The sequence below is a fragment of the Ochotona curzoniae genome, unplaced genomic scaffold, assembly GCF_017591425.1.
Source record: "Ochotona curzoniae isolate NIBS_2020 unplaced genomic scaffold, NIBS_Ocur_1.0 contig_908, whole genome shotgun sequence".
Taxonomy (NCBI): domain Eukaryota; kingdom Metazoa; phylum Chordata; class Mammalia; order Lagomorpha; family Ochotonidae; genus Ochotona; species Ochotona curzoniae.
In genome coordinates this window covers 9,705,603-9,727,872 of record NW_024466607.1, presented here as the reverse complement: position 1 = coordinate 9,727,872, position 22,270 = coordinate 9,705,603, and the positions used below count along the sequence as shown (strand labels likewise).

The 22,270-nt window shown below is 54.9% G+C and overlaps 1 protein-coding gene across 1 annotated transcript in view; it reads left to right on the top strand.

The window, feature by feature from the left end:
- Positions 1–22,270, top strand: part of IQSEC1 (IQ motif and Sec7 domain ArfGEF 1) — a 223,956-nt gene that overhangs the window by 49,359 nt on the left and 152,327 nt on the right. Inside the window, exon 2 of the mRNA XM_040994257.1 lies at positions 1,730–1,759. Coding sequence (XP_040850191.1) covers positions 1,730–1,759 — 30 coding nt within the window. The remainder of the gene's footprint in view (positions 1–1,729; positions 1,760–22,270) is intronic.

Below are 22,270 nucleotides of genomic sequence, written 5' to 3'. Positions count from 1 at the left end.
GATGCTCCCTGAGAAGCTTTTCCCTCTGTGCTCTACACCTTCAGGCAGGTGGAGGCACAAGGGCCCTCCTCCAGGCACCTGCATGATACTCTCCATGTTTGTGGGGGCTGATTGTTTGCTCTCATCCTTGATGCACTGAGACAAATGGGGGCTCCAGGAAGTCATGGGACTCTCTGCCCTGTGCTCAGTTCTACTTCCTGTGGCGTCAGTTACCCATGTTCAACTGTAGTCCAAAAGAATTCAGTGGAAATGCCAGGAAAAAAAAGAAAAAAACACCGTGATCCATAATTTTTAGCTGTGTAACTCTTCTTAGTTGTGCGATCATTTGATGCCACCCTACTTAGTCTTGTCCACGACATGAATCTTTCTTTGCCCAGTATGTCCACATGGGGTTTCTGCCCACCAGTGAATCACTTGTTGGCTGTTGTGGTTATCAGATGTCCTGTTGGGGTGTCACAGTGCTTGTGTTCAGGGAACTCCCATTTTCCTTAACTGCCCCAGTGCTTGTTAGAGGTGTAATGCTGATGGTTTGGATATGCTAAGGAGCAGCCATAAAGTGCTTCTTCTAAGTGGAAAAGGAAAAGTTCTGGATGTAATGAGAGAAAAAAGTCATGCCTACTGCAAGGTCGCTAAGACCTGCCGGAAGAGTTCATTGTGTGTGTGTGACACCGAGAAGCAAACTGTGCTAATGCTGCTGTCGCAACCCTGGCTGCTGCATGGCTGAGGCCACAGTGCAGGCTTGGGGCTCAGCTACCACAGGAAGCTGGGATACAGGGTTTGCTCAGCCTGCCATGCAGGCATCCCCTGAGGGATCTCGGCACATACGCCCTTGTGCACACCAGGGACTGCTGTAGCTGCTTCCCAGGTCTGCCACCTGGGGAGTGTGGGGTCGTGGGCGGTCGTGACAGGCTGCTTGGGTGGCAGTATGGGTGACAGTGCGGGTTCCAGCCCTTTGCTGGGCCTTGTATCAGCACTCTGACCTCCGGCCTGCAATCTGGGAAATCATCTGTCTGTACTATTAAGTAGGTTTGAGGTGCTCTTGCTCTGGCTGTGAACCTGGTCAGGCATGCGCTGGGATCGGGTTCCTAGAGTGTCAGCTCCGTATTGCCTGGGAGTCACAGCTGAGCAGTTCACCGTCTACCATGAGGTTACGTCCCCATGCCCTCCTCCATGGGAGCAGACATCACTGCCAGTGCCTTGTGAAGCATGCAATGTGCCATACGATCTCATTGCGAAGGGTCCTGACCTTTAAGCTTAGCTCCTTTGGACAAGCAGCTGTGATTGATTGCAGTGGCTGTGATGGAAACAGAGCTGGGAGTGGGGAAATGCTCCAGAAATGGCGAGTAGGGGCTGTGCTGAGGCCGGCACGCATGCTCCACCATTCATCCGTGTACTCATTCATTGATTCGTTCATTGATTGGTTCATTTCTTAGATTGCTGCCTTGAGAAACCCAAGGCACAAGGTTCTGGAAGCACAGGCCCTCCTCCTGGGCTTCATCCTGACCCCATGGTGGTCTCTGAGTTGGAAAAATGATGCATTGCAAGTGATGGGCACTGGAAGGGCAGGCAAGGAGCTCAGGAGGAGGCGGCCCAAGGCTGAGAAGGACAGGAAGAGACCCTGGGAGCCGGGCTGGAGTGGAGGAAGGAGCTGCAGGGTCCCAGGTCGTCCCTATGCTGGTCTTCTGCAACTGGGGTAACAGCATCTAAACGTGTGTCTTTCTCATTGCAGGTGTGAAGGAGAAGGCTCACGAAGCATCAGGTGCGTGCTGCGTCCCTGTGTTCATGTTCCCATGTCTGTGTCCTGGGTGCCTGGGACCTCAAGAAACCATGTGCTCCAACTTCTCAGGAAGTCCCACTGGCCACTCCTTGAGCTGCTGTCTCCACCTCTCCAAGCCTCAGCATCCCTGAGCCAGAGCCTGCACAGACTCTCCTGGGTGCTGATGGCTTCCAGGGGTCTCCTGGTGGATTGTCATTCTTTCCTTTCCAGGGCTGATGGGGCCCAGGACCCTGGGTTGGCATCTCTAGGACCAGGAGCTTCTGGGCTTCATTTTGCTAGGGTTGGTCTGGGTGGGCTGTGGAGCATGTCTTTGAGATGCTAAGTGGGGGTTGGGCTTCTCCCCTCCTCTGGCTGATGCTCAGTTGCCCAATGCTCCAGCCTAAGATTCCTGGCCTAACAGTGGAGGAGGGGGTGTATGTGCATGGAGTGGGGTCTTCACAGTGACACTGACTGGACCCAGGGGAGGGGCGTTCTGAGCCAGAACCTTGGATCACTCCATCTTGCAAGAAGAGGCCAGGGCATGTATGTGGCCTGAATGAGCCACGTGCTGGCAGCTGACTTGGTCTCAAAGTGTGCCAAGAGAGAGAGCGGTCAGGTGTGCTTGCTGGAACTGAGCGGGGTAAGAAGAAACAAAAAGGCTGTGTGTGTGTGTGTGTGGCGAGGGAGGCGTATGCTCAATGCCCCCACAAATGTGAGCCTAAGACGGGCCTTCAGATGTTGCGGCTAGAGTGCGAAGTTCCACATTCGTTCACAACTCCAGGCCACACAGGGCTGGGCAGGAGGCAGAGCCAGGCAGAGCAGTTTGAGAAGAAAGTGCAGGGACAGAAGCTACGGTGCTGCAGGCCACCTGTCACTCAGTTCTCCAAGGGTGGCAACTCTATCTTTGGACTCAAGTGGAGTAAGGGTGAGGGATGGGCCCACCCATCCTAGGACATCCACCTCCTAGCACACAGGTGACTGCACATCCAGACTGCGGGAGCCCTGTCCTCACATGTGTCTGGCTTTGTCTTGACCTGTCATCTGTGTCATCTGCACAGCCCAGGAGTTGCTGGTGGTGGCGTGGGAGTCAGGCCCTGGGACCTGCCACACCCTCTACCCCCAGACCATTCAGGTCTGACTCTCCTCTCCACCCATTTCTCCCTGGGAGTCCTGCCTCCATGCTACCAGTGCAGCACTCTGCATGTTCCACGTGTGCCCCGGGCTGCCTGCTTCTGCCTGGGACTGCAACTCTGGAAATTTCCTGTACCTGGAACCCCCCCCCCCCATCCCACCCCTGAACTCGCAGATCTATGTCTTTCTCAGAGTTTCCAGTGCTTGGGGCTGCCTCTCAGTGCACAGGAGGGTTGAGGTGGCTGATCCTGAGCTCAGTGGAGATTCTACCCCCACACACAACAAACTGTTGCCAAAGAGTGGGCAGAGGGCAGCAGTGGGGGAGTCCTAAGGGCAGGGCTGTTGGGTATTGTTGGGTGTGATGGGCGTACTGGTTGGGCATTCCCAACCCCCAGCCTGCTGTTCTCCCTTACGTTTCCCCCAACCCACCCCTCATCAGAAGCCTGTTTGTGGGTTTAGGCGAACTCCCCACCCCACTCCTAGGACAAATTGTTCACATGATCACATATATTCACTGTCCACAATAGAATGACTCATGGTGGGTCATGTTGCCAAGGTAGACCTTTTCTTGTTGTTCTAGAAGAGTGATGTCCACTTTGGATTCCAGTTTGGGGGAGGGTGTGGAGCATCCCCATTTGAGTCTTATGATTGAGGGATGGAGGGAGCATGGGAGGAGAAGGGCCTCGTGGAAGGAGGTGGGGCTGAGAAGTGGGAGGGCTCGTGTCAGGGATTAGTGCAGGTGGAGGCACTAGCTGCCTCCCCATTACTCTCCTCCACCCACCCCAGCTCCTCAGGCAGACCCTTGAGATAAATGCCACCACTGAGTTCAGGATGAGGATTGAAGGAGATTTAGTGTGTATTCCCCATGGACGGGGCCTTTGCTTCCTCCCAGCCACCCCTGCCCCTTCTTCAGTACTGTCATCTGCTTTGTTTCTTTAGATAAAAGCATCTTGTCTCGGGCCACGTTGCTTTCCAGTGCAGATCTGGGGAGCAGAGTCTCCAGGCTTGTGTTGAGAATGCAGATTCCTGGTAGCCTTGCCAGGCTGGTCCTCCCTGGAGCAGTCACCCCATTCAGATGCCTGGCAAGAGACAGCACATGCCGGGCATAGCGTGGAACAACCACCTGCTCCCCATCCACCAGCATCCACGTGGTTCAACTGATGAGAAGAGGGGAAGGGTGGGCACAGGTGTGAAGCCCCCCCAAGCCTGTCCCTGTGCTGACCCCTCTTGAATGTGGATGCTGCCGTGGACCCTCTACCGCCCTTCTGAACTTTGCTGTTGTGCTGCCATTGTCTCAGGACTGTCAGTCACTGTCCCCGGCCGCAGAGTCGCAAAGCTGGGAATGGAGTTGCTGCTTCGTTGGGTAGCACATCGATGAAGGGCACTCTGAGCCCTGTTGGCATCTGCTTCACCCTTGGAGCCCCCGCCATGCCAGCTTGTAGCTGGGCAGGGGCCACTGAGACCCTCCCACCTGCATTATGGCCTCTGGGGCTTCCTCTTGGCCCCTTCTCTCTGCTGCTGGTGTGCCATCCTGGCTGGGCACACAGGGACAGCCCTCCAGGGCTAGCTGGCAGAGCAAGGGAGCCCAGGAGCTTCCAGGGCTTGCTGTTGCTGATGAAATACAAACTTCTTCCTGTTGCTGTCCCAAGGGGCTCTTTTTCCTTTCCACCAATTCCACAGTCTCTGGGGACATTCCCTGGGGACAGACTAGCTCACAGGAGCACAGCTGGGTAAGTGTTCAGTCTTGCATGCCATGTGTGGGTGACCCCCTGAGCTCAGCTCCCCTCCACTCTTCTCATTGGGTGCTTCTGTGGACCCCAGATGTGTTAACCTCAGGACTCCCGATGGAACAGGCTTGGGCCATCAGTTGCCCCTCCTGTATGCCTTGTGTACTACCCCCACCCTGCTCCTCTGGAGACGGAGCGGGTTGTGAAATCGCTGTGCAGACTGCGTTCCGCTAATATCTGCAGGTTCTAATCCAATAACCCCAGGAACAGGCTGTCTCACGCGTGGTATAACTTGATTATTGCTGGCAAGATGAGCTGGGAGCCGTTAAGAACCCTGCTAAGACGGCGCGTCTAGAAGTTAATTAGAAAAGCCCAGTCCAGCCCCTGTGCAGGCAGGCTTGGCAGAACCTCACCCCCAGCTCCGGGCTCTGAGAGGCCGATGCCTGGGCTGCCCTGGCCGGAAACAGCATCCAGCAGCTGTGAAGATGTCCATCTTCCTGAGGCCGCTGGCAAAGGCACAGGGTTCATTCTCCCTGCTCTGCGCTGCCCCACGTCTCCAGCGGGCTGGTCTGAAATCATGTGTGTTTATACAGAATTGGGCGTGGCAGTCCTCCTCCCCAGGGGAGAGACTCACAGGTCCCAGAGGACCACCTGGGGAGGCACCAGGGCCCTTACCTGTGGTTCCCAGGAAAGAATGGGGTTGAGGGTGGCATGAGCAGGTATTAGAGGTACTGGGTGGAACAGCATCAGGATACAGGCATTGCCCCTGTGCCCACTGTGGGAGCCTGCTTAAGGAGGGACTTGGGAGGACTTAGGCTGTGTCTGAGCTGGGTACCTCATGGCAGAGGGCATGAGAGGTGACAAGGGGCCACAAGCAAAGTCTACCATGTGTGCATGGGCAGGTGGGAAAGCTTCCGGTTTATAGGTGCATGAAACACAATGCAAGGGCTGAGTTCAAACGCCACCTCCTCAGAGAAGCCTTCCCTGCCTACACCATCTGCTGTTACAGCCTCAGTCACCCTCCTCACTGCTCACTTCATTCCTCCTTCTGCCCAGCCTATGCTTTCCCCGATGCTGAGTGAAGCCCTTTTAGGAACCACAAGGACCCAGGCCACTGGGCCTTTCACACCACAGCCCAGTCCAGCCTTCGCCCTGCACGGCTGCCCCTTAGCCCAGCCCTGAGCTCTTCTGTCACTCCACAGGGTCAGCTCTGTCTGGGGTCTCACTCTGCTGAGCCATTAGCCCAGGATGGGACCTGGCACATGCTGGTGTGTCTGTGCACAGTGAGAGAGCAGCTCTCACTGCCATTGGAGATGCTGTGTTTGTAGGCTGCAATGTCCACTCAGCCAGAGTACACACACTGGGGCCCTGCTGCTGTGCTGACCTATCTCAGGATGCAGCAGACATGGGCCTGACACTTTGGGGCCAGGCGAGCAAATCTCTGTGACAATGCCATTGGCTGTCTCGACAGCAAGACTAGGAGGGCAGCAAGACAAGGCCTGGCGGGGCAGACAGAGCGCCTAGATTCAAGTGTACCCTGTCTGGAGGTGGCATGGGCCATGCAGAAAGCCATTCTGGAGCGACTGTGGGATGGCTCCTGGCCAGTGTGGATGGAGTGTCCTGGACAGCCCCCAATAGCCTGTACAAAGGGCCTGAGGCCAGGGACAGCTGCAGGACTACAACTGTGCTTTCCTGGGTGTGGGTTCTGCTTTTCTCTGTAATACTTCCTGTGACCTTTTCCCCAGCTGATGAACCTGACCCCAGATTGGCCAGTGTGGTCTGTGGTGACTCCAACTCCCATGACTGACAGCAGTAACGGGGAGGAGCCTGGGGATCATCAGCCAGGGGAGAGCCAAGTCCTGGGAGGTTGAGAAATGACGATGGTGAGGTGACCCCTGAAAGACCCCAGTTGCTGATCCTCCCTGAGGTCCCCAACCTCTTCCTGCCACCCAACCCTGCTAGTCTCGCAGGTCAACAGCTCCAATGCTGGCCTTGGTCACCATATCATTCGTTAGGCCCCGACTTCTCAGGCTTGGGCCAATGGCTTTCTGGGGAATTAAATTGTGGGTCCCTCCATGCCTGAAATGCTCAGTGTTGTGCCCTTTACAGGAAATGACCCCGGCCTGGTGGGCAGGGATGGCAGCAGCAGCAGCACTGGCGCGGTCCAGGCAAGCTTCCTCCCAAGCCCACCCCGTCCTGGGGTTTTGGGGGCACTCTTTCTTAGCCTTTCCCCAAGCAAAGAGGGAGCTGCTTCAATGCTCCGAGGTATAAATGAGAAGACCAAGGCTCACTGGCCTCCAGGGACTTGCACCATGGTGGGGCCAGCTTCAAAGCCCCATGCTCTGGCCTCAAAGGAATACTCAGAACCCCTGCCTTCCAGGGTGGGACCCTCTCTACCCTGGTGTTCTACCCCGTGGTCCCTTTATGCAGCCCAGGACCCCAGGCCATGCCCTCTCCGAGGCAGCTGGCCTAACATCCATCACCCTCTTCTGGCCCACTCAGGCCCCAGTCCCTGGCTGTGCTGTCCCTGTTTCCCAAGTCTTCAGGTGCCCGCCCTGTGAGGCAGTGCCCTTCTAGTCTTGCTGTCGGAACAGCCAGCGGCGTTGTCACAGAATTCTGCTCCCCTGGCCCCAAGGTGCCACCCTGGATCCAGAGCAGACTTAGGAGTGGATTTTAGAGTGAAGTGGATGGATGAAAGGTGTGTCTGAGCTCAGTCCCTCAGTCCCTGCAGGCCAAAGGGCAGAGCTGGCCAGCCCTGGACCCCAGCACCCCCACCTGCACAGATACCCTGAAATGTGTTGTACGGGGGTGGGTCCCTGCTCTTGCTTCCCTTGGTCCAGGTGGTGAGGGTGACATTGGGTCAGGCAGCAGTCCAGAAGAGGGACAGGGACAGGCTGTGCCTTCACTAGTGTTCTCTTGGTATGGGTTACTGTGGCCTTGGAAGAATCCTGGCTGGAGGTGGAGAGGGCTGCCCTGCAAGCCATAAAGGATCCCCTGGTGTACATGATGCTGAGCTGAGCCCTGGCTGTGAGTGAGCCTGGGCAGGGTGGATTCACCTGCTACTCCGCCCCTTCCTTCCCTAGGGAGCTCCAAGTGTGACCGCACCCTGACTGCCAAGGCCTTCACACGCTGTCCTGGAGACAGCAGCTCCCTCTGGAGGGCAGGCTGAGCAAGTGCGCTCTGCTGTCGGCAGACTGGCAGCAGAGGTCCCCAGCTGAGCCTTGAGGTCAGATCTGTTCTTGGCCATGTAACTGGATATTTAGTATCTGGAGTCACCTTGGCATGACAGCCCATCACCATTTTTCAGAACAACGCTCTTCTCGGGCACCCAGCCATTCCCCCATCATTGCCTCCTCACTTTACCTGCTCCCGCCCAGGGTAAATGTCCTGTGAATCCTGCCCACTCCCTCACCTGTGCTCTTGGTAGTGTTCTGGGCACCCAGCAGTTCTCTGCTCCTGGACTTCAGGGTCCTGGATCCGTGTTGATGCTGACTTGAGGACGCTGCCGTGGAGGTGGGGGTGCTCCCAGCAGCCTTTGCCTGCCCCAACCCATCAGCTTTCTAGAGGAACTCAATTGGCAGAACATAGGGTCTGTTGAAACCAGTTGTAGTTGCCTTTTTCCTTCTTGCTAATGATTAGGATAAGGCCTTATGACCCAGTTTTGGCCTTCTGGGCCAGAGAGGGTCACACTGCCTCCCCCAGGGTCTGGGCCACATTGCTGGGGAACAGCCAGAGCAGCTGGTGGCACCATGAGAATAGCAGCAGTGGCAGTGGTTCTTGGTGACTGCAGTTGGCGGTGACCAGGGCTTCTATAGCCTGGGCTCTGACCTATCCAGGGCAGCTGGCATGGGACTATGCTGAGTGTGGAGCCATGGTCACTGCCCACAGGGCAGAGCCAGGCCGGTACCATCTTCTCCCACACATCAGAGATAGGCTGAAGCCAGGAGCTCAGAATTCCATCCTGGTCTCCCAAGTGGGTGCAGGGGCCCAAGCACTTGGGCCTTCTCCTGCTGCGTTCCCAGATGCAGTAGCAGGGAGCTGGATCGTAAGTGGAACAGCTGGGACACTTATCAGCATCATGTCTCGGGTGGCAACTTAACCCACTGTGCCAAAAATGCTGGCTTCAACACCAAGTGTGTTTTTTTCTCAAGACTTACTTATTTTTATTTAAAAGGCAGATTTACAGAGAGAAAGATCTTCCATCTACTGGCTTATTCCCCCAAATGGCTACAATGGCTGGAGCTGAGCCAATCTGAAACCAGGAGCCAGGAGCTTCTTCTGGGTTTCCCATGTGGGTGCAGAATCCCAGGAACTTTAAGTCATCCTCTGCTGCTATCCCAGGCGCATTAGCAGAGAACTGGATCAGAAGTGGAACAACCAGGACACAAACTGGTGTCCATATGGAACAACAATGCTTGCAGGTAGATGATTAGCCTATTGAGCTACCATACCAGCCCCATGACACCGAATTTTAATATTGAACTTGTGCAAGTATGACACATCTTACTTCTCTAATCAGAACCTCAGTCTGCTCCTCAGCTCCTGTCCTCAGACAGCAGAGAAGGGAAGAGGTGCAGGTGCAAAGGTCAAAATCATGACCCCTGGGTGTTAGTTATGGGCTGAACAGGACTTAAATCCTCAAATTCAGTGTGGATGTCGAGACTCTGAAGCTTTGTGCTGCTGGTTGATGGAAGGAGAGTGGCAACTAGAGCTAGCTTTGGCACCTAGGAGTGACCTAATGGCAGGTTTCCGGGTTCCTTTTGGTTTATCCTGAGAAGGTTGTTCTTGTGGGATGGTGGCTAATGACAGCTGAGCAGGCATCCCATGCCTGTGCCTCCTGGCTCGCTGTGCTAGTTCCTGGCCCTATGGCCAGTACCCCAGATGTTGCATAGACAGAGGGTGCCTCCTAACCATGGGCTCTGGACCCCCTGAGAGCCATAACATGACAGCTGCCATGCTCCCCAGTCTTAAGTAACCAAGAAGCTTCTCTGTAAGTCATCTGCAACTGTTGGGGGTGTCCCACAGTCCCTGTGCAGGGAAGGGGGTGCTGAGCAGAGCACAGGGTCCCCCTACCCCATCAGGTGTTGAGAGGCTGGAGCTCAGAGCCATGCACACGGGGCCCCTCTCCTGCATCATATGCATGCTTGGCAGTGAGCGGGGCTTGCCCCGCCCCCATGGACAGCAAAAGTGGCCCTTCCACCTGCCAGCCTGGTTAGCTATAATGATGCGAATGACCAGGCTTCTCCACATGGCTTGCCACTGACTCAGAACCAGGCTCAAAAGGGTTAACAGAGGTGCAGGGCAGTTGGCCTAGCAGCCAGGAGTCCCAGCTCATTGGCTGCATGTCTACCTTCTTCTTTTTTTTTTTTTAAGATTTATTTATTTTTATCGGAAAGGCAGATATATAGACAGAAGAAGAGACAGAGAGGAAGATCCTCTGTCTGATGATTCACTCTCCCAAGCGGCCGCAACAGCTGGAGCTGAGCCAATCCAAAGCCAGGAACCAAGAGCTTCTTCCAGGTCTCCCATGCAGGTGCAGGGTCCCAAGACTTTGGGCCATTCTTGACTGCCTTCCCAGGCCACAAGCAGGGAGCTGGATGGAAAGCAGGACCGCCGGGATTAGAACAGGCATCCATATGGGATCCTGGCACATTCAAGGTGAGGACTTTAGCTACTCAGTTATCGCACCGGGCCCAGGTCCAGCTTCTTGCAAATGCACATCCTGGGAGGTGGTAGTGATGGCCCCTGTCATGCACATGGGAGACCTGGAGTGAGTTCTTGGCTCCTAACTTCAGCCTGACCCAGGCCTGGCTACAGTGTGCGTGTAGGGAGTGAGCCAAAAGATGGAAGGTCTTTCTCTCCGTCTTGGTGTCTTTCAAGTGAAATGCAAATAAAAAATGGGAAAGCCACGAAGGTTTAGAGAAGGAATGCCGAAACACCAACAAGGCAAGAGTCCACCATGACCTGCCTGCCTCCCGCGGGAAAGTGTCCAGGCGTGAGACACGCTCAGAAAAGCTGACCCACGAGAAAAGAAAAACGAATCTACCAAAACCTACCCCAAACAAGACATGCTAGGATCAGTATCCCAAAGGTATAAAGCAAGTTTGAAATACATGCAGGAAGGATGGATGGGGCAGCAGAGAGAAAGGGACCCACCCCAGCAGACACCTGCTTCCCTCCTGGGAACCTTCCGCTAGACCTGTGTCGGGGGGAAATAACGCTCAGTGCATTTCAAAGGCCTCTGGCCACACAAAAGTGTATGTGCCGACCACAATGGAATTGAAGGAAAACTATACACTGGTTGTGTTTCTGCAAAGGTCTCCGAAGAGTTGGAGAACAGCACATGTTTAAATAACTGATGGCATAAGGAAGAAATCGGAGTCTAAGGAACTGCGTGATGAGCCAAGTGCAGCAGACCGCAGTGTACAGATGCCGCGGAAGCAGTGCTGAGGGGGACTTCTTAAAGCATCAGGATGCTGAGGCTGGACAAGGCTCTCCCAGCAGGGAACTTGGCTTGTACCTTAAAAAATTGTTTTCTCTTTAAAAAAAAAAAAAGAAAAAATAATAAACCCAAACACAAATAGAAGAGAAACGTATGTATCAAAGTGGAAATTAATGAAACAGAAAACAAAAAAAAATCAATATACAAGATCAATGAAAACAGAGCAGGGTGTTTGATCAATCAAAGTAATAACCAGACTGATCCAGAAAAGTGAGAAATGGCACAAATTACCGATACGGGAATGAGAACAGCCGCAGCGCTACAGTTCTACGGCCATTTATAATAACAATGTTATGAACAGCACTGTGCCAATAAAGATGAGAAGAGTTAGGAGAATTGTGCACGTTTCTTAAAAGATACAGTTTACTCAGTAGTAAACAGAGAACCCAAGTTGATTGGTGTCTAGGAAGGAAATTCAAATGTCAGTTAAAAATCAACTCCCTCACATGCGAAGCAGTGAGTAAGGATTCTAGATGATTTAACTGCTAAATCTCACCAAACACATCAGGAAGAAATGATACCCATTAGAACAACAGGCAGAAGTCCCTGGCTTCCTTTGTCAGACCTGCTCCGTGCTGCACCTTCAGCTGGGCCAGGGCACAGCCACGTGAATCTCCCCTGAACAGAGGTGCAAGCTTTCTAAACAAAGTGTCAAGTCTAACTTATCAGTACCCGATGTGCAATACAAGCAAGTGGGATGCGCAGGGCTGGCTCAGAGCTCTGAGTCAGGGCAAGCACATCTCAGCTGGTGGAGGAAGGGATCACGTGACTGTCGATGACACGGGGGAACAGGCTGCCTGTGGAGGACAAAGAACTATTAGAACTTGGGAAATGCAAGGAGCATGAGACCCAGAGGTGACAGGCTGAGCATCGTCCTCCTCAGGTGGGGCACATGCTGGAACATCCATGTCCACTGTGATTCTTCGCATCACTGGGGCTCCTGAGCGGACCAGGAAGCAAAAGAGGTCCCGACTTAGCGTGACCATCTACCTTTAGCATCCTGAAGAATCTCCTGCGAACATCCTCTGGAACAAATGAACAAGGTCAGCAGGTTAGCAAGATCCACCATCATAACAGAAACCAAAATAAAACACTCGACTGTTTCTTTCCGAGAATCTGATGCCTGCTTCTACCCAGATATGTATACGATTCTCCAATGTAAAAATGCAAGTGAAAGAAAACAAAGCAACAGAAACAGACCTGTTTGACTAGAGAGGTAAATCGTGTTCAAGCCCAACGTGGTAAAGAAGTTGGTTTTCTCTCTCATGCATGTGTCGGCTTAATGCATCTCTTCCCAAGGGCTGTGCATGGATCTTTGTAGAATCCACAAGCTTCTTCTGAAGTTGATATACAAAGACAAAGGACCAGGAATAGCTCCAAACAATTTTGAGACACTGGAATCAAGCAGGGAAGGTCACTGTCCATTACGTTGATACTTGCTGGTGTCTCCCCACGGTGATAATCCAGACAGAAGACAGGTGCACACAGACGCTGTGCCCCGTGGACTTTTCACAAAGGTAAAGACAGGTAATTTTGATGGAGGAGAACGTGCCCTCGAGCTGAGCAGTGGTGCTGAGGCAGTTAGACAGCTGGACCAGTGAGCTGCTGCCTCTGTGGTCACGCCCCCTAGACTGGCGCCTCGTAAGGAGACAGGTTTGCTCAGTGCAGAGTTTCAGAGGCTGACTGTCACCATGCAGGCTTTGGTAAAGGCCCTGTGATGGGTGGCAGAGTAGGTGTGGTGTGGACGAAGTTCACATGGTAAGCATGGAAGCAGGAAGACTCGGCCCAGGATGGGCCTCCATAGCAAAGCAGGGGGAGTATTGTTGCAAGGAGGAGTTGGCTGCCAGGCAGGGGGTGCTTGCTTCCACGGGCATTCTGACCCATGATTCTGTACCTTGGAACATTACTGAAGGAAACCCTGAGGGGTAAAAACAAGGAAGTGCCCCACCCCATCCATTCTGGATGGCAGAATGCACACTTGTGGCCACACTGGCGTCCCTGCTGGGGCCTGGCTTCATAATTTGCATTGCAGATGCGTTCCCCCTCCCCCTGCCTCCTGACGACTGGGCTTCCAAAGCCTCCTCTCTGAGAGTGAAACCAGCTCAAGTCCACATCCTGAGTCTGCTGTTGAGCAGCTGTGTGGCCTTGGGCAACTGACTTTACCCCTCTGAGCCTCCGATTGTTCACACGTAGCAGGAGGCTGATGATGCATACCTGTGTCTGTGACTAGACAGGTTACACCTGCAGGAAGCCTTCAGCTGCCCGCTCTGTACTGACTCCCAGTCAGTCAAGTGCAGCACTGGCAGGTGGTTGTATGGGCGATGCCCACCGATTGGTTGGAGGGCCAGGTTCTCAAATCTGTGGTAGGAAATGGCCTTGCTTTGCTCTGCTACCGCCCTGACTGTTGTGGCTGTGTCTTTCTCTTGGTCTTCGGGTGACCTCCTGGGCAGGTCCAAGAGTCTGTAGACACCTGCCAGGAGCCCCCAGGAATCTGTCTCCAGTGCACCTGAGCTATTGTGCACCTGTTAGACAGGAACACGGCCCCGCCTCTAGCGTAGCCTGTATGTGCTTCTTGTTGGTGTTTCATTGGGTCACTCAGACCAGTGGGCACCTGTGACCCTGGGGAGGGCTGTCAGGAGGGCAGAGGGGAGAAGAGGACACACTGTGTGCACAGAGGGCTATGGTGTTGGGTGCCTGGGATACATGGGAGAGGGCACAGTGGACCTGCCCTGGTGTCCCGGGGCCTATAATCTCCTGAGACCTCCCTTGCCTTCTCTCAGAGCCAGGGGTTTGCTTCCAGCTAATGACGTGTGGACATTAGGAAGGCATGACTGTCCTTGTTTGCTGACCACCAGGGAGAGCTGCAGGAGAACCCTGGGATCTGTGGTGAGGTATGTGTAGGCATAGGAGATAATGGGCAGAAGAGCGTGGCGGGGGTGGGGTGGTAGTGCTGGGGCTCAGGCTATGGAAAGAGACTGCAGCTGCTTCCTGGATGAGGCGGCAGAAGTGGAGGCCTGTCTGAAACCCTCAGTGGCCTCGCAGGGGCCAGCCCGAAGAGGTGGAAGTTTGCACTGAGCAGGGCAGGGTCACGGGCAGCTGCTCTGGCTGCTCTTCTCTGCCACATTACTGTGTGAGTGCCTCCCAGCACTAATGGCTCCGGGATTCGGGGTAAATGCTGGGTTTTGTCTTTTCCTAACAACCCAAGGAGTTGCAGGAACTGGGGCAGGTACCCCTGGAGGCCCAGCCCCTGCCCAGGTTGGGGACACCTAGGGCTATTCAGTTGGCAGCTGTGTTAGCATTCGTAGAGAGCAGTGGGTAAGAGGAGGGTGTGATCCCATGAGAATGCCGAGTGCAGAGGCAGGACCACGTCCGGAGAGATGGGGCTGGGGCCTGGCCCTGGGCTCAGAGAGTAGAGACAGGATGAGGTGCGGGACAGGTGTCTGTCTGGGTGCTGGGACAACAGCTGCTTTCCAGATCACAAGACTGCTGCTGGGAATCCACATTCAAAGGGCTGGGGAGACATCAGGGTACAGCCAGAGGTCCCCATTGCCGGCCGAGAGGCTGACCAAAGTCTCTCCTCCCTCTCCCTGGGCCCCAGCTCCACAGTCACTCCTACAAACTGCTCAGCTCATCTGTTCTGGGCTTAGGGAGGGCAGAATTACCTCGTTTGTTCACTCAGCAAACAAACATATGGGGGTACTTCAAGGAGCTCACGAGAAGTGGGGACAATAAGTTAAATTGATTTGGGAATATAAATATTTTGAAATCTATGTAACATGAATCTTCCAGGTTTTCTTGGAGGATGGTGAAAGTTAGGCCTGGATCTGACAGTATTCTGTGCCAACACTCAGCTTTTAATTCCACATTCCATGAACCCACTGGCATCCTCTCATGTGCATGATGAATGTTACATGGGTTCAAGGACCCCACTCCTGCCCATCAGAGCTGATGGGTTGGCACATAGGAAGCAGCACACTCCCTGCCCAGGGTCCTGGCAGAGGGGAGGGGAGGCTTGGATTAAAGAGTCCATGGTATAATGGGGAGGGGTTTCATCCTCACACTTTCCCAAATATGTGACCCTGGGCAAGTCACTTGACCTCTCTGTGCCATTGTGTGCCTGTCTGTAGCATGAACATATGAGGGGTTGCTCTGAAGCCACAGCTGCAGGCTTCTCCCAGGCAGTGGTCTGCCAATCAGACCCCTAGACTGTAACATTATAGTGCCTGTAAACTGCTCATCCCACAGGCTGCCTCAGCCTCTGGCTGCAGCACCTGTTGGCCCTCTCTGATCCCCAGCCTGCTGTGTGTCAGGAGGACCCGCCCGCTCCTCCGGGATGGTGGCGAGGAGGAGGTCGGGCAGGATGGTGTCAGGTGGCAGAGACGAATGGGAGTAGGGAAGTGGTGTATGGCTTTAAGTGCACCTGCTGGGTCTGTTCGAACTTTGTTGGAGGAGGGTTATGAGAAAGGTGCTGGGGAGAATTTCTGGAAGCACAAAATTGGAAACCAGTGGATGCTATTGATCTGCCTAATGGGATGCCAGTGGCGTTGGAAGTGGCAGGCGGCGCTGACGGTGGGGGACAGCGGGGCGGTTGATGCGGGCTGCCCCAGAACTGCTCAGTGGTGCAGGGCAGACTCAGTCTCAGAGCAGAGACAGGGTGATAGACAAACTGCCCACCCCTGGAGTTCATATTGCGGCAGGTAAGACAGACAACGTGGAGGTTCATCTGCTTATTCTGTGACATCGTTGCTGAAGTCCCTGTGTCAAGGCTGAGAGGAAGGTCTGTGGACTGATGATAGCAGCCCAGGCTCGGTGAGTTTTGCAGCCCACTTCTGGCAGCATCCTGGAGAACCACTGGCCCATAGCCTTCTGTATTCATCTGAGTGTGCTGTTGGAACACGTGCCCATTTCACAGATGTGCAGACCAAGGCTTGAAGAAGTACAGAAGGGCTAAGGCAGTCAGGCCTCACATCCAGACCTCTACTCAGAATCAGGGAGGGTGAGGATGGCCGAGCTGGGTGCTGCCATCTCTTTTAGTCTTGGGCTTGACAGTTCCAGAATGTTCCAGAAGGTAGAGGGTGGAGGTCGTTCATGCACTGAGGATTTGGCGTCCTCCCCAGGGCCCCAGGCTGGGGAAATATCCACCCAGGATCCGGGCAGGCAGGCAGCTGGGGTCTGTCTCTGCTCGCTCAGTCCTGGGCCAGATGAGGCTTTGTCTGCATGGGATGGTTGGGAGCACCCTGATTTGTTTCTGTAGCTGGTCCAGATCCACTTCCTCCTCTACTGCCCCAGGCTGCCAGGTCAGGTCAGCCACTGCCTCTGCTTGTCCCCACCTCATTTCCCTGGGGTCACCTGGCCTGAGGCCTCCTGCCTGTCCCCCAGCCTTGCTCGCCATTTCCTGTATGATGGAGTCATCTTAGGACAACTTGCATGTCACCTGCGCACACAGAACCCGACAAGTGACTCTCTCCGCCCTCCTCAGAGCCCTGAGCATTGTCCAACTCCTGATGGCTCTGCGCCCCTCCCCAACATGAGATTTCTTTACTTTTCCCCGGCCTCCTAATAAGCTCCTATGCACCCTGCAAAACCCACTTCACATGGCACTTCCCCTGTGGTTCCATTCCAGCGCCAAGACAACCCTGAGCCTTCTGGGTCGGGGAGCCCTGGGAGCCCCATGCTTGTCTGTGAGCCTGAGTCCGTCCTTGTGGGTACCCCCCACCCTGGCGGAAGAGGTCTTGTTCTCAGCTCTGCCCTCAGTGCCCAGGGAGATGGTTGTGCCTAGTAGTTGCTCAGTCAATATTTGTGGAGTAATGAAATGCAGGTGTCTTCTGGGGACTGGCCTGCCTCCAGCAGCCCCCTGTGCTCAGGGCTGCCAGTTGCCATGCATGCTGCCTGGGACCATTTTGTGGGGGGACCATGGACAGCTCCTGCAGTGCAGCAGGTCGGCAAGAACAGACTGGCACTGCGGCCGTCCCTGGTGACAAATGGCTGAAAATTAATGTTGGGGCTGCACGATATTAATCAATTTAAAGTTGACTGCACAGCCAAGAGCAATTCCAAGAAGAAGAAGAAGAAAAAAAAAAAGCGGCGTTCAGCCCCACATCCTCCCAGCTTCTGCCCATCAATCACCACGTTTGCAAGCAGCTTATTAACATGTGGAGAGCCACGTGGCTGGAGAGGGGAAAGGCTCTTAAAGGCACTGCGGCGGTTCATCCGCGTGTCGGCTGCCGGGGCCGAGTGTGCCGAGAGGGAGGCTGAGACGGGCAGAACTGAGGGCAAGGCAGAGGCTAGCCCAGAGTGGCGACCGGGTATCAGGAAAGTTGATGCCAGCCGAAGAGTGTGGCTAAGGGCTCTGGTGGTGGGTACCCATGGAAGGATGCAGAACCCACACTAAGGACCGGGTGCCCTGAGTTGTATGTAGGGACATGGGGCAGGAGCTCAAGGAAAGTTCTGGGTCCAGGCAGGTGTGAGTTCAGATCCCGGTTCGTCTCCCGACCCACCATGGTAGGGAGGGGAAAAGCTTTCCCTCTCTCCACATGGCAGTGATTGGTTACACCCAGAAACATCTCCAAGATGCCTGACATGCAGCAGGTGCCCAATATTTGCTCTGTATCTGCTCGGTAATCTGAAGGCTGTCTCGGTGCCTCTTTTAGGCAGCCAGAGGTGCCCTTTGCTGGGACTTTGCACAGGAGGCCCCCATGCCTTCAGTCATGCTGTTCCCACCCTGGGCGTGTGCTTCCTTCCTGCCCAGAGCCTCTCAGTAAATTCCTGTGCACCCTTCAGAGTCCAGCCCCACTCGGCACCTCCTTCTTGGCATCTTCCCCGGACAGTCAGTTACTCACCCGCTGTGTCCCAGGGCTCCTTGCTTCTTGCTGGACCCTCTCAGTCCCATGTAGAAAGGTCCTGGGTTCAGCACAGCCTCTGCCATCCACATGGAAGGGAGGAAAAGAGGAAGAGAGCAGTGAATAAATGCAGGACACTTAGTTCCAAGAATTCTGTGAGCCTGTCCTACCTGCAAGACGGGGAGTGCCTCGAGGGCCGCAACCTGCCGTGGGGCCTTGTCTGTGTCTCTCCCTGCCCGGCTCAGTTCTCACCACACACAGGGCAGTCCATAAATATCTGAAGGAAGAAGAGCCAGGCAAACTGAGCCCACACTTTGTAAAAATCTGCCAAGAGCCAGGGAAAGCGCTGGTGTCTTTTTTTTTTTTTTTTTGCTTGTGTGCACCCACATCCCAGATGGGAATGCTGAGGCCAAGGGATCCAAGTGTATGGAGGGGCCAGGAGGGGAGCCAAGGAGGATGAGATGAGATCAGGTACGTTCAGAGTGGTATGGCTGTGAACTAGCCAAGGCGGGTGAAGCTCTGTTCTTTGTGGTTGGGTCGTAATGCCTTCCCCAATGAATTAATATTCGTGTGCTTGGAGGAATGAACGGATAAGTGCATAAACTCTGGGGTCTCCTGGGAATCTTACTGAGCTGCCCTTCCCTCCTCCCTCCCACTCTCCTCAGCCTTACCGCTAAGCAGCTGGCTCAGCGTGTTTATCTGGAGCTCTGGAAGGAAGCCTCCCGGGACCCCCTCCCTGACGGTCCTGCTGGACCCCGCCCCCCCCCAGGCCGCCTCCTTTCCTGGGCTGCAGCTGTGGCCCCTCCAGCTCCCTTACCAATCAGACCCCATTGTCCTGTGCATCTGGCAGACTCTGATGTCTCCACCGGAGGATGGAGGACGTCCCTGTTTTTTTCTGCCACTTCCTAAAAGGCTGGTGATTGTGTCCCCAGCATCCCCGCCCAGGCCGCCCACTGTGGAGTGGCGGAAAAAGCCCCAGGTGTCTGGGGAGGCAGGGGAGGAGCTTGTTGATTGTCGCTGAGCTGGAAGGCGCTGGCCAGGAGGCGGTGCTACCCATTGTACGTGAAGTCAGAAACAGCTCCTGCCCCATCTGTCCACGCCAGGCTACTGTGGCTCTAGAACCAGGTTAAAACCTCCCTGGAGCTGCCTGCTTTGGGCTGTAGGTGGGCTTGGGACTGTGCATTGCTCCCAGGCTCCCTGGGAGGCTGTAGCTGGGTTGGGGACTGGCTATGCCCTCGCTTTGAAACAGCCAGGGGGCTTCTGGGAGCTCCAGGAAGGCAGGCAGAGAGCTGCAGCCCAGCCTAGGGCTGCCCCGGGCTGGAAAGGCTTGGCAGACTCACTGGAGAAACATCTTCCTGAGTTCCACAGACCAAGTGCACAGGGAGGGGCATGGTGCTTGTCCCTGTCCCCTGCCCTATGAGTCACAGCTGTAGTCACCCCCCACTGCTGTCAGCTGAGGACAGCTGAGCCCATTGCCCACCTGGGGGAAAGAATTGTTGTCTTCACCCTCCCTGAATCCCAGAGGAGGTCCAGAGAGGGCACAGTGCAGGGCACACAGCTCAGCAGGCGGTGGGGCTCTGGGGAGGTCGGCGCCATATTCCTGTGCCCAGCAGTGAGGCCTCGGACAGGCCCCTGACTTGCCTGTCCCCTGGGGTGCTCTGGAGGAGGCTGTCTCCCCAGTTATCCATGGAAAACGGGAGCTGCGTGAATGGCAACATTGCAGCACTGTTTCATTCTGTTTCCTATGGGGTTGTTGAAGTCCTCTTGGACCTGTTAGGGGGCCCTGGGATTGGAGAGGAGAACAAACCACTGCTTGTTCCAGGCCGATCCCTCCCGCCCCAGGCCTGACTCTGGCTGGAAAGCCTGTCCACACCTGTTCCTGTGCTTTTTAAGGCCTGGTGCATGCCTTGCTTCCTCCGGGAAACCCCTTGGATCTCCAACCCAAAGGGCCTTTTCTATCACAAATCTGCCACAGCACTGCCCCGCACCCCCGACATGGCTGTGGGTGGCATCAAATAACTGTGGGTCTGTGGGTGTCAGGGAGAACTCTGGGGTTTAGTGCTGGGAGACTGAGCTGGCATCAGCCAGGCTGTGCATTTGGTACCCTCGTTTTGATGCTGTCTTGTTGGCATCCCATATCCAAATGCCTGCTTTAAGTCCTGGCTTTCTTCTCATTCCACTCCCTGCTCATGCACCCTGGCAGGCAGCAAGCAGAAATGGCCTGAGTACTTGGTCCCTGCCACCCACTTGAATCAAGTTCCACGCTCTTAACATCAGCCTGGTCCAGCCCTGATGGTTGTGGGCATTTGGGCAATGAGCCAGCAAACAGGAGAACTCTCTCTCCTCCGTCTTTCCAATAAGCTGAAAATAAGCCCATAACTATGTTGCTTAGATTGAAATAGGAATTCATGTGACTGTCAGGCTTTTGTGTCTCCAGGTGCAGTGGAGTCAGCTCTAAGCTGATATCACAAATCTAACCTCTCACTTTCATTTCCTTCTATGTCCTGATTCTTAGATAAACTTGCTCTTCTAAGAGAAATGGCCCCTTGGGCAGTCACTCCAACAGTTCCCCAGTAGGAGAAGGAGTCTCTTCTAGTAGGTCCTGCCAAAATCCCAGGGCTAACTCTCATTGGTCTGCTTCAGAACCCTTGCCGAGCCCTGAACCAATCAATGCAGACTTGAGGGGACACCGGTTGGTCTGATTGGCCAGGCTGAGTCACAGACACATCCCTGGCCCTGGAGAGAGTGCTAAGGGAGAGGGGAGGCCCAGCAGAGCAGCATGGATGGGAAAGTGGGTGAGGCTGGCATCATCAGGGGGCCCAAGTACCAAGCCCTGGGTCCTCCCCGCTGGCCTGTGTCCAGTGGACCCTTTGTACCAGCTTCCAAAGGCTGCTCCGGGTTCCCCAGGGAGGAGAGAGTGCCGATAGCGCCACCTGGAGGAGCTGGAGAGAGGTGTGCCGTGCAGCAGGCAGGGCTAGAGTCGCGGGAGGAGATGTTAGCCACCCTGGTGTCCCTTCTTTGTGGTCCGATCATTCATTCCTGCACCGTTGTCCTTTCTTCTCACCTCCCCAGCTGGACTTACGGGGTCATAGTATGTGTGTGTGTGTGTGTGCGCGCGCGCGCGCGCTGTGGGTGAGGCCGGGTCCCTGGGTGTCCTCTACCTGGGTTGAGACTCCAGCAATGCCAGGCCGCTTGGGCCTCTAGGATCTCCTGCCTGTCAGGGCTTGGGGTTTGCTGAAGACTTTACTGCAGCCAAGTGCTGCCCTCTGCTGGAATACCTGAGCATGACAGCTGGTGAGGCCTGGGGCTGCACAGATGAAGGATGACTTCTTGGGAATAAGCCCAGTGTGGTTGGCAGGCCTTAGCTGCCTCCGCTCAGTCCTGTTTGTGGGCCCCCTAGGCTGGGACCCACCCAGCCTTCCCCCAGACCTGCCCTGGGGGACCTGGAGGAGGCTGTGTGCACAGCCCAGGCCCTCCACAGAGGATGCTGTCTCAGCAACATTTCTGTAGCTCAAAGCCAGTTGCATACATTTCTGTGACTGTCGTTCATCAGAGCTGGCAATGACTGGCATGGGAATGCCCATGGTGGGCGCAGGGGTAAGCGGCCAATACAGAAGACATCTCGTGGCACCATAGTCACTACCCTGGGCTTCTAGATCCTTCCATCCCTGCTCTGCAGTAGCCACAGAGGAACACAGTCTCAGGGAGGGCAGGGAGATTAGGAGGAAAGGACAGGAGCGGGGAAGGAAGCCAGTCAGGCTTGTCGGAGGAGGAGGACTAAGTACAGCTCTCCTTTAGTTTCCATGGCAACTGGCTCTGGTACCCCACCCTACCCCCTGCCATAGGCCCTAAAAAACCTTTAGGGACCTAAATCTTTTAGATAAGCAGCATGGTGTTTGCAAATAACACGTGCACATCCTCCTGTATGCATATGGTGCCAATTCTGAATAACAGTATGTTATACTTTCCTGTTTAGGGAATCACCACCATAAGACAGTATGTAGACCTTTTTAAATCTCTGCTTGGTTGACTCCATGGATGTGGAACCTGTGACTGTTCTTGGCTATAGCCCAGTGATTCTACCCTGGGTCCTGCTCCCCCAGCTGTCACGGGGTCCCCATCCTGAGAGGGCAAGAAGGAACTCAGGAGCTAATGCAGTGCTTTCGGAGGGTAGCAGGTATCCTGAGGACTCAGGCTTGTGCAGGGGACAGAGCAAGCAGGCAGAGAGGAGATGCTGGAAGCCACGTTGTGGAAGAGGGTAGACGCTGAGCAGGGTGTGAGTCATTAGGAGATGGGATTCGGGTGGCAATGGGTG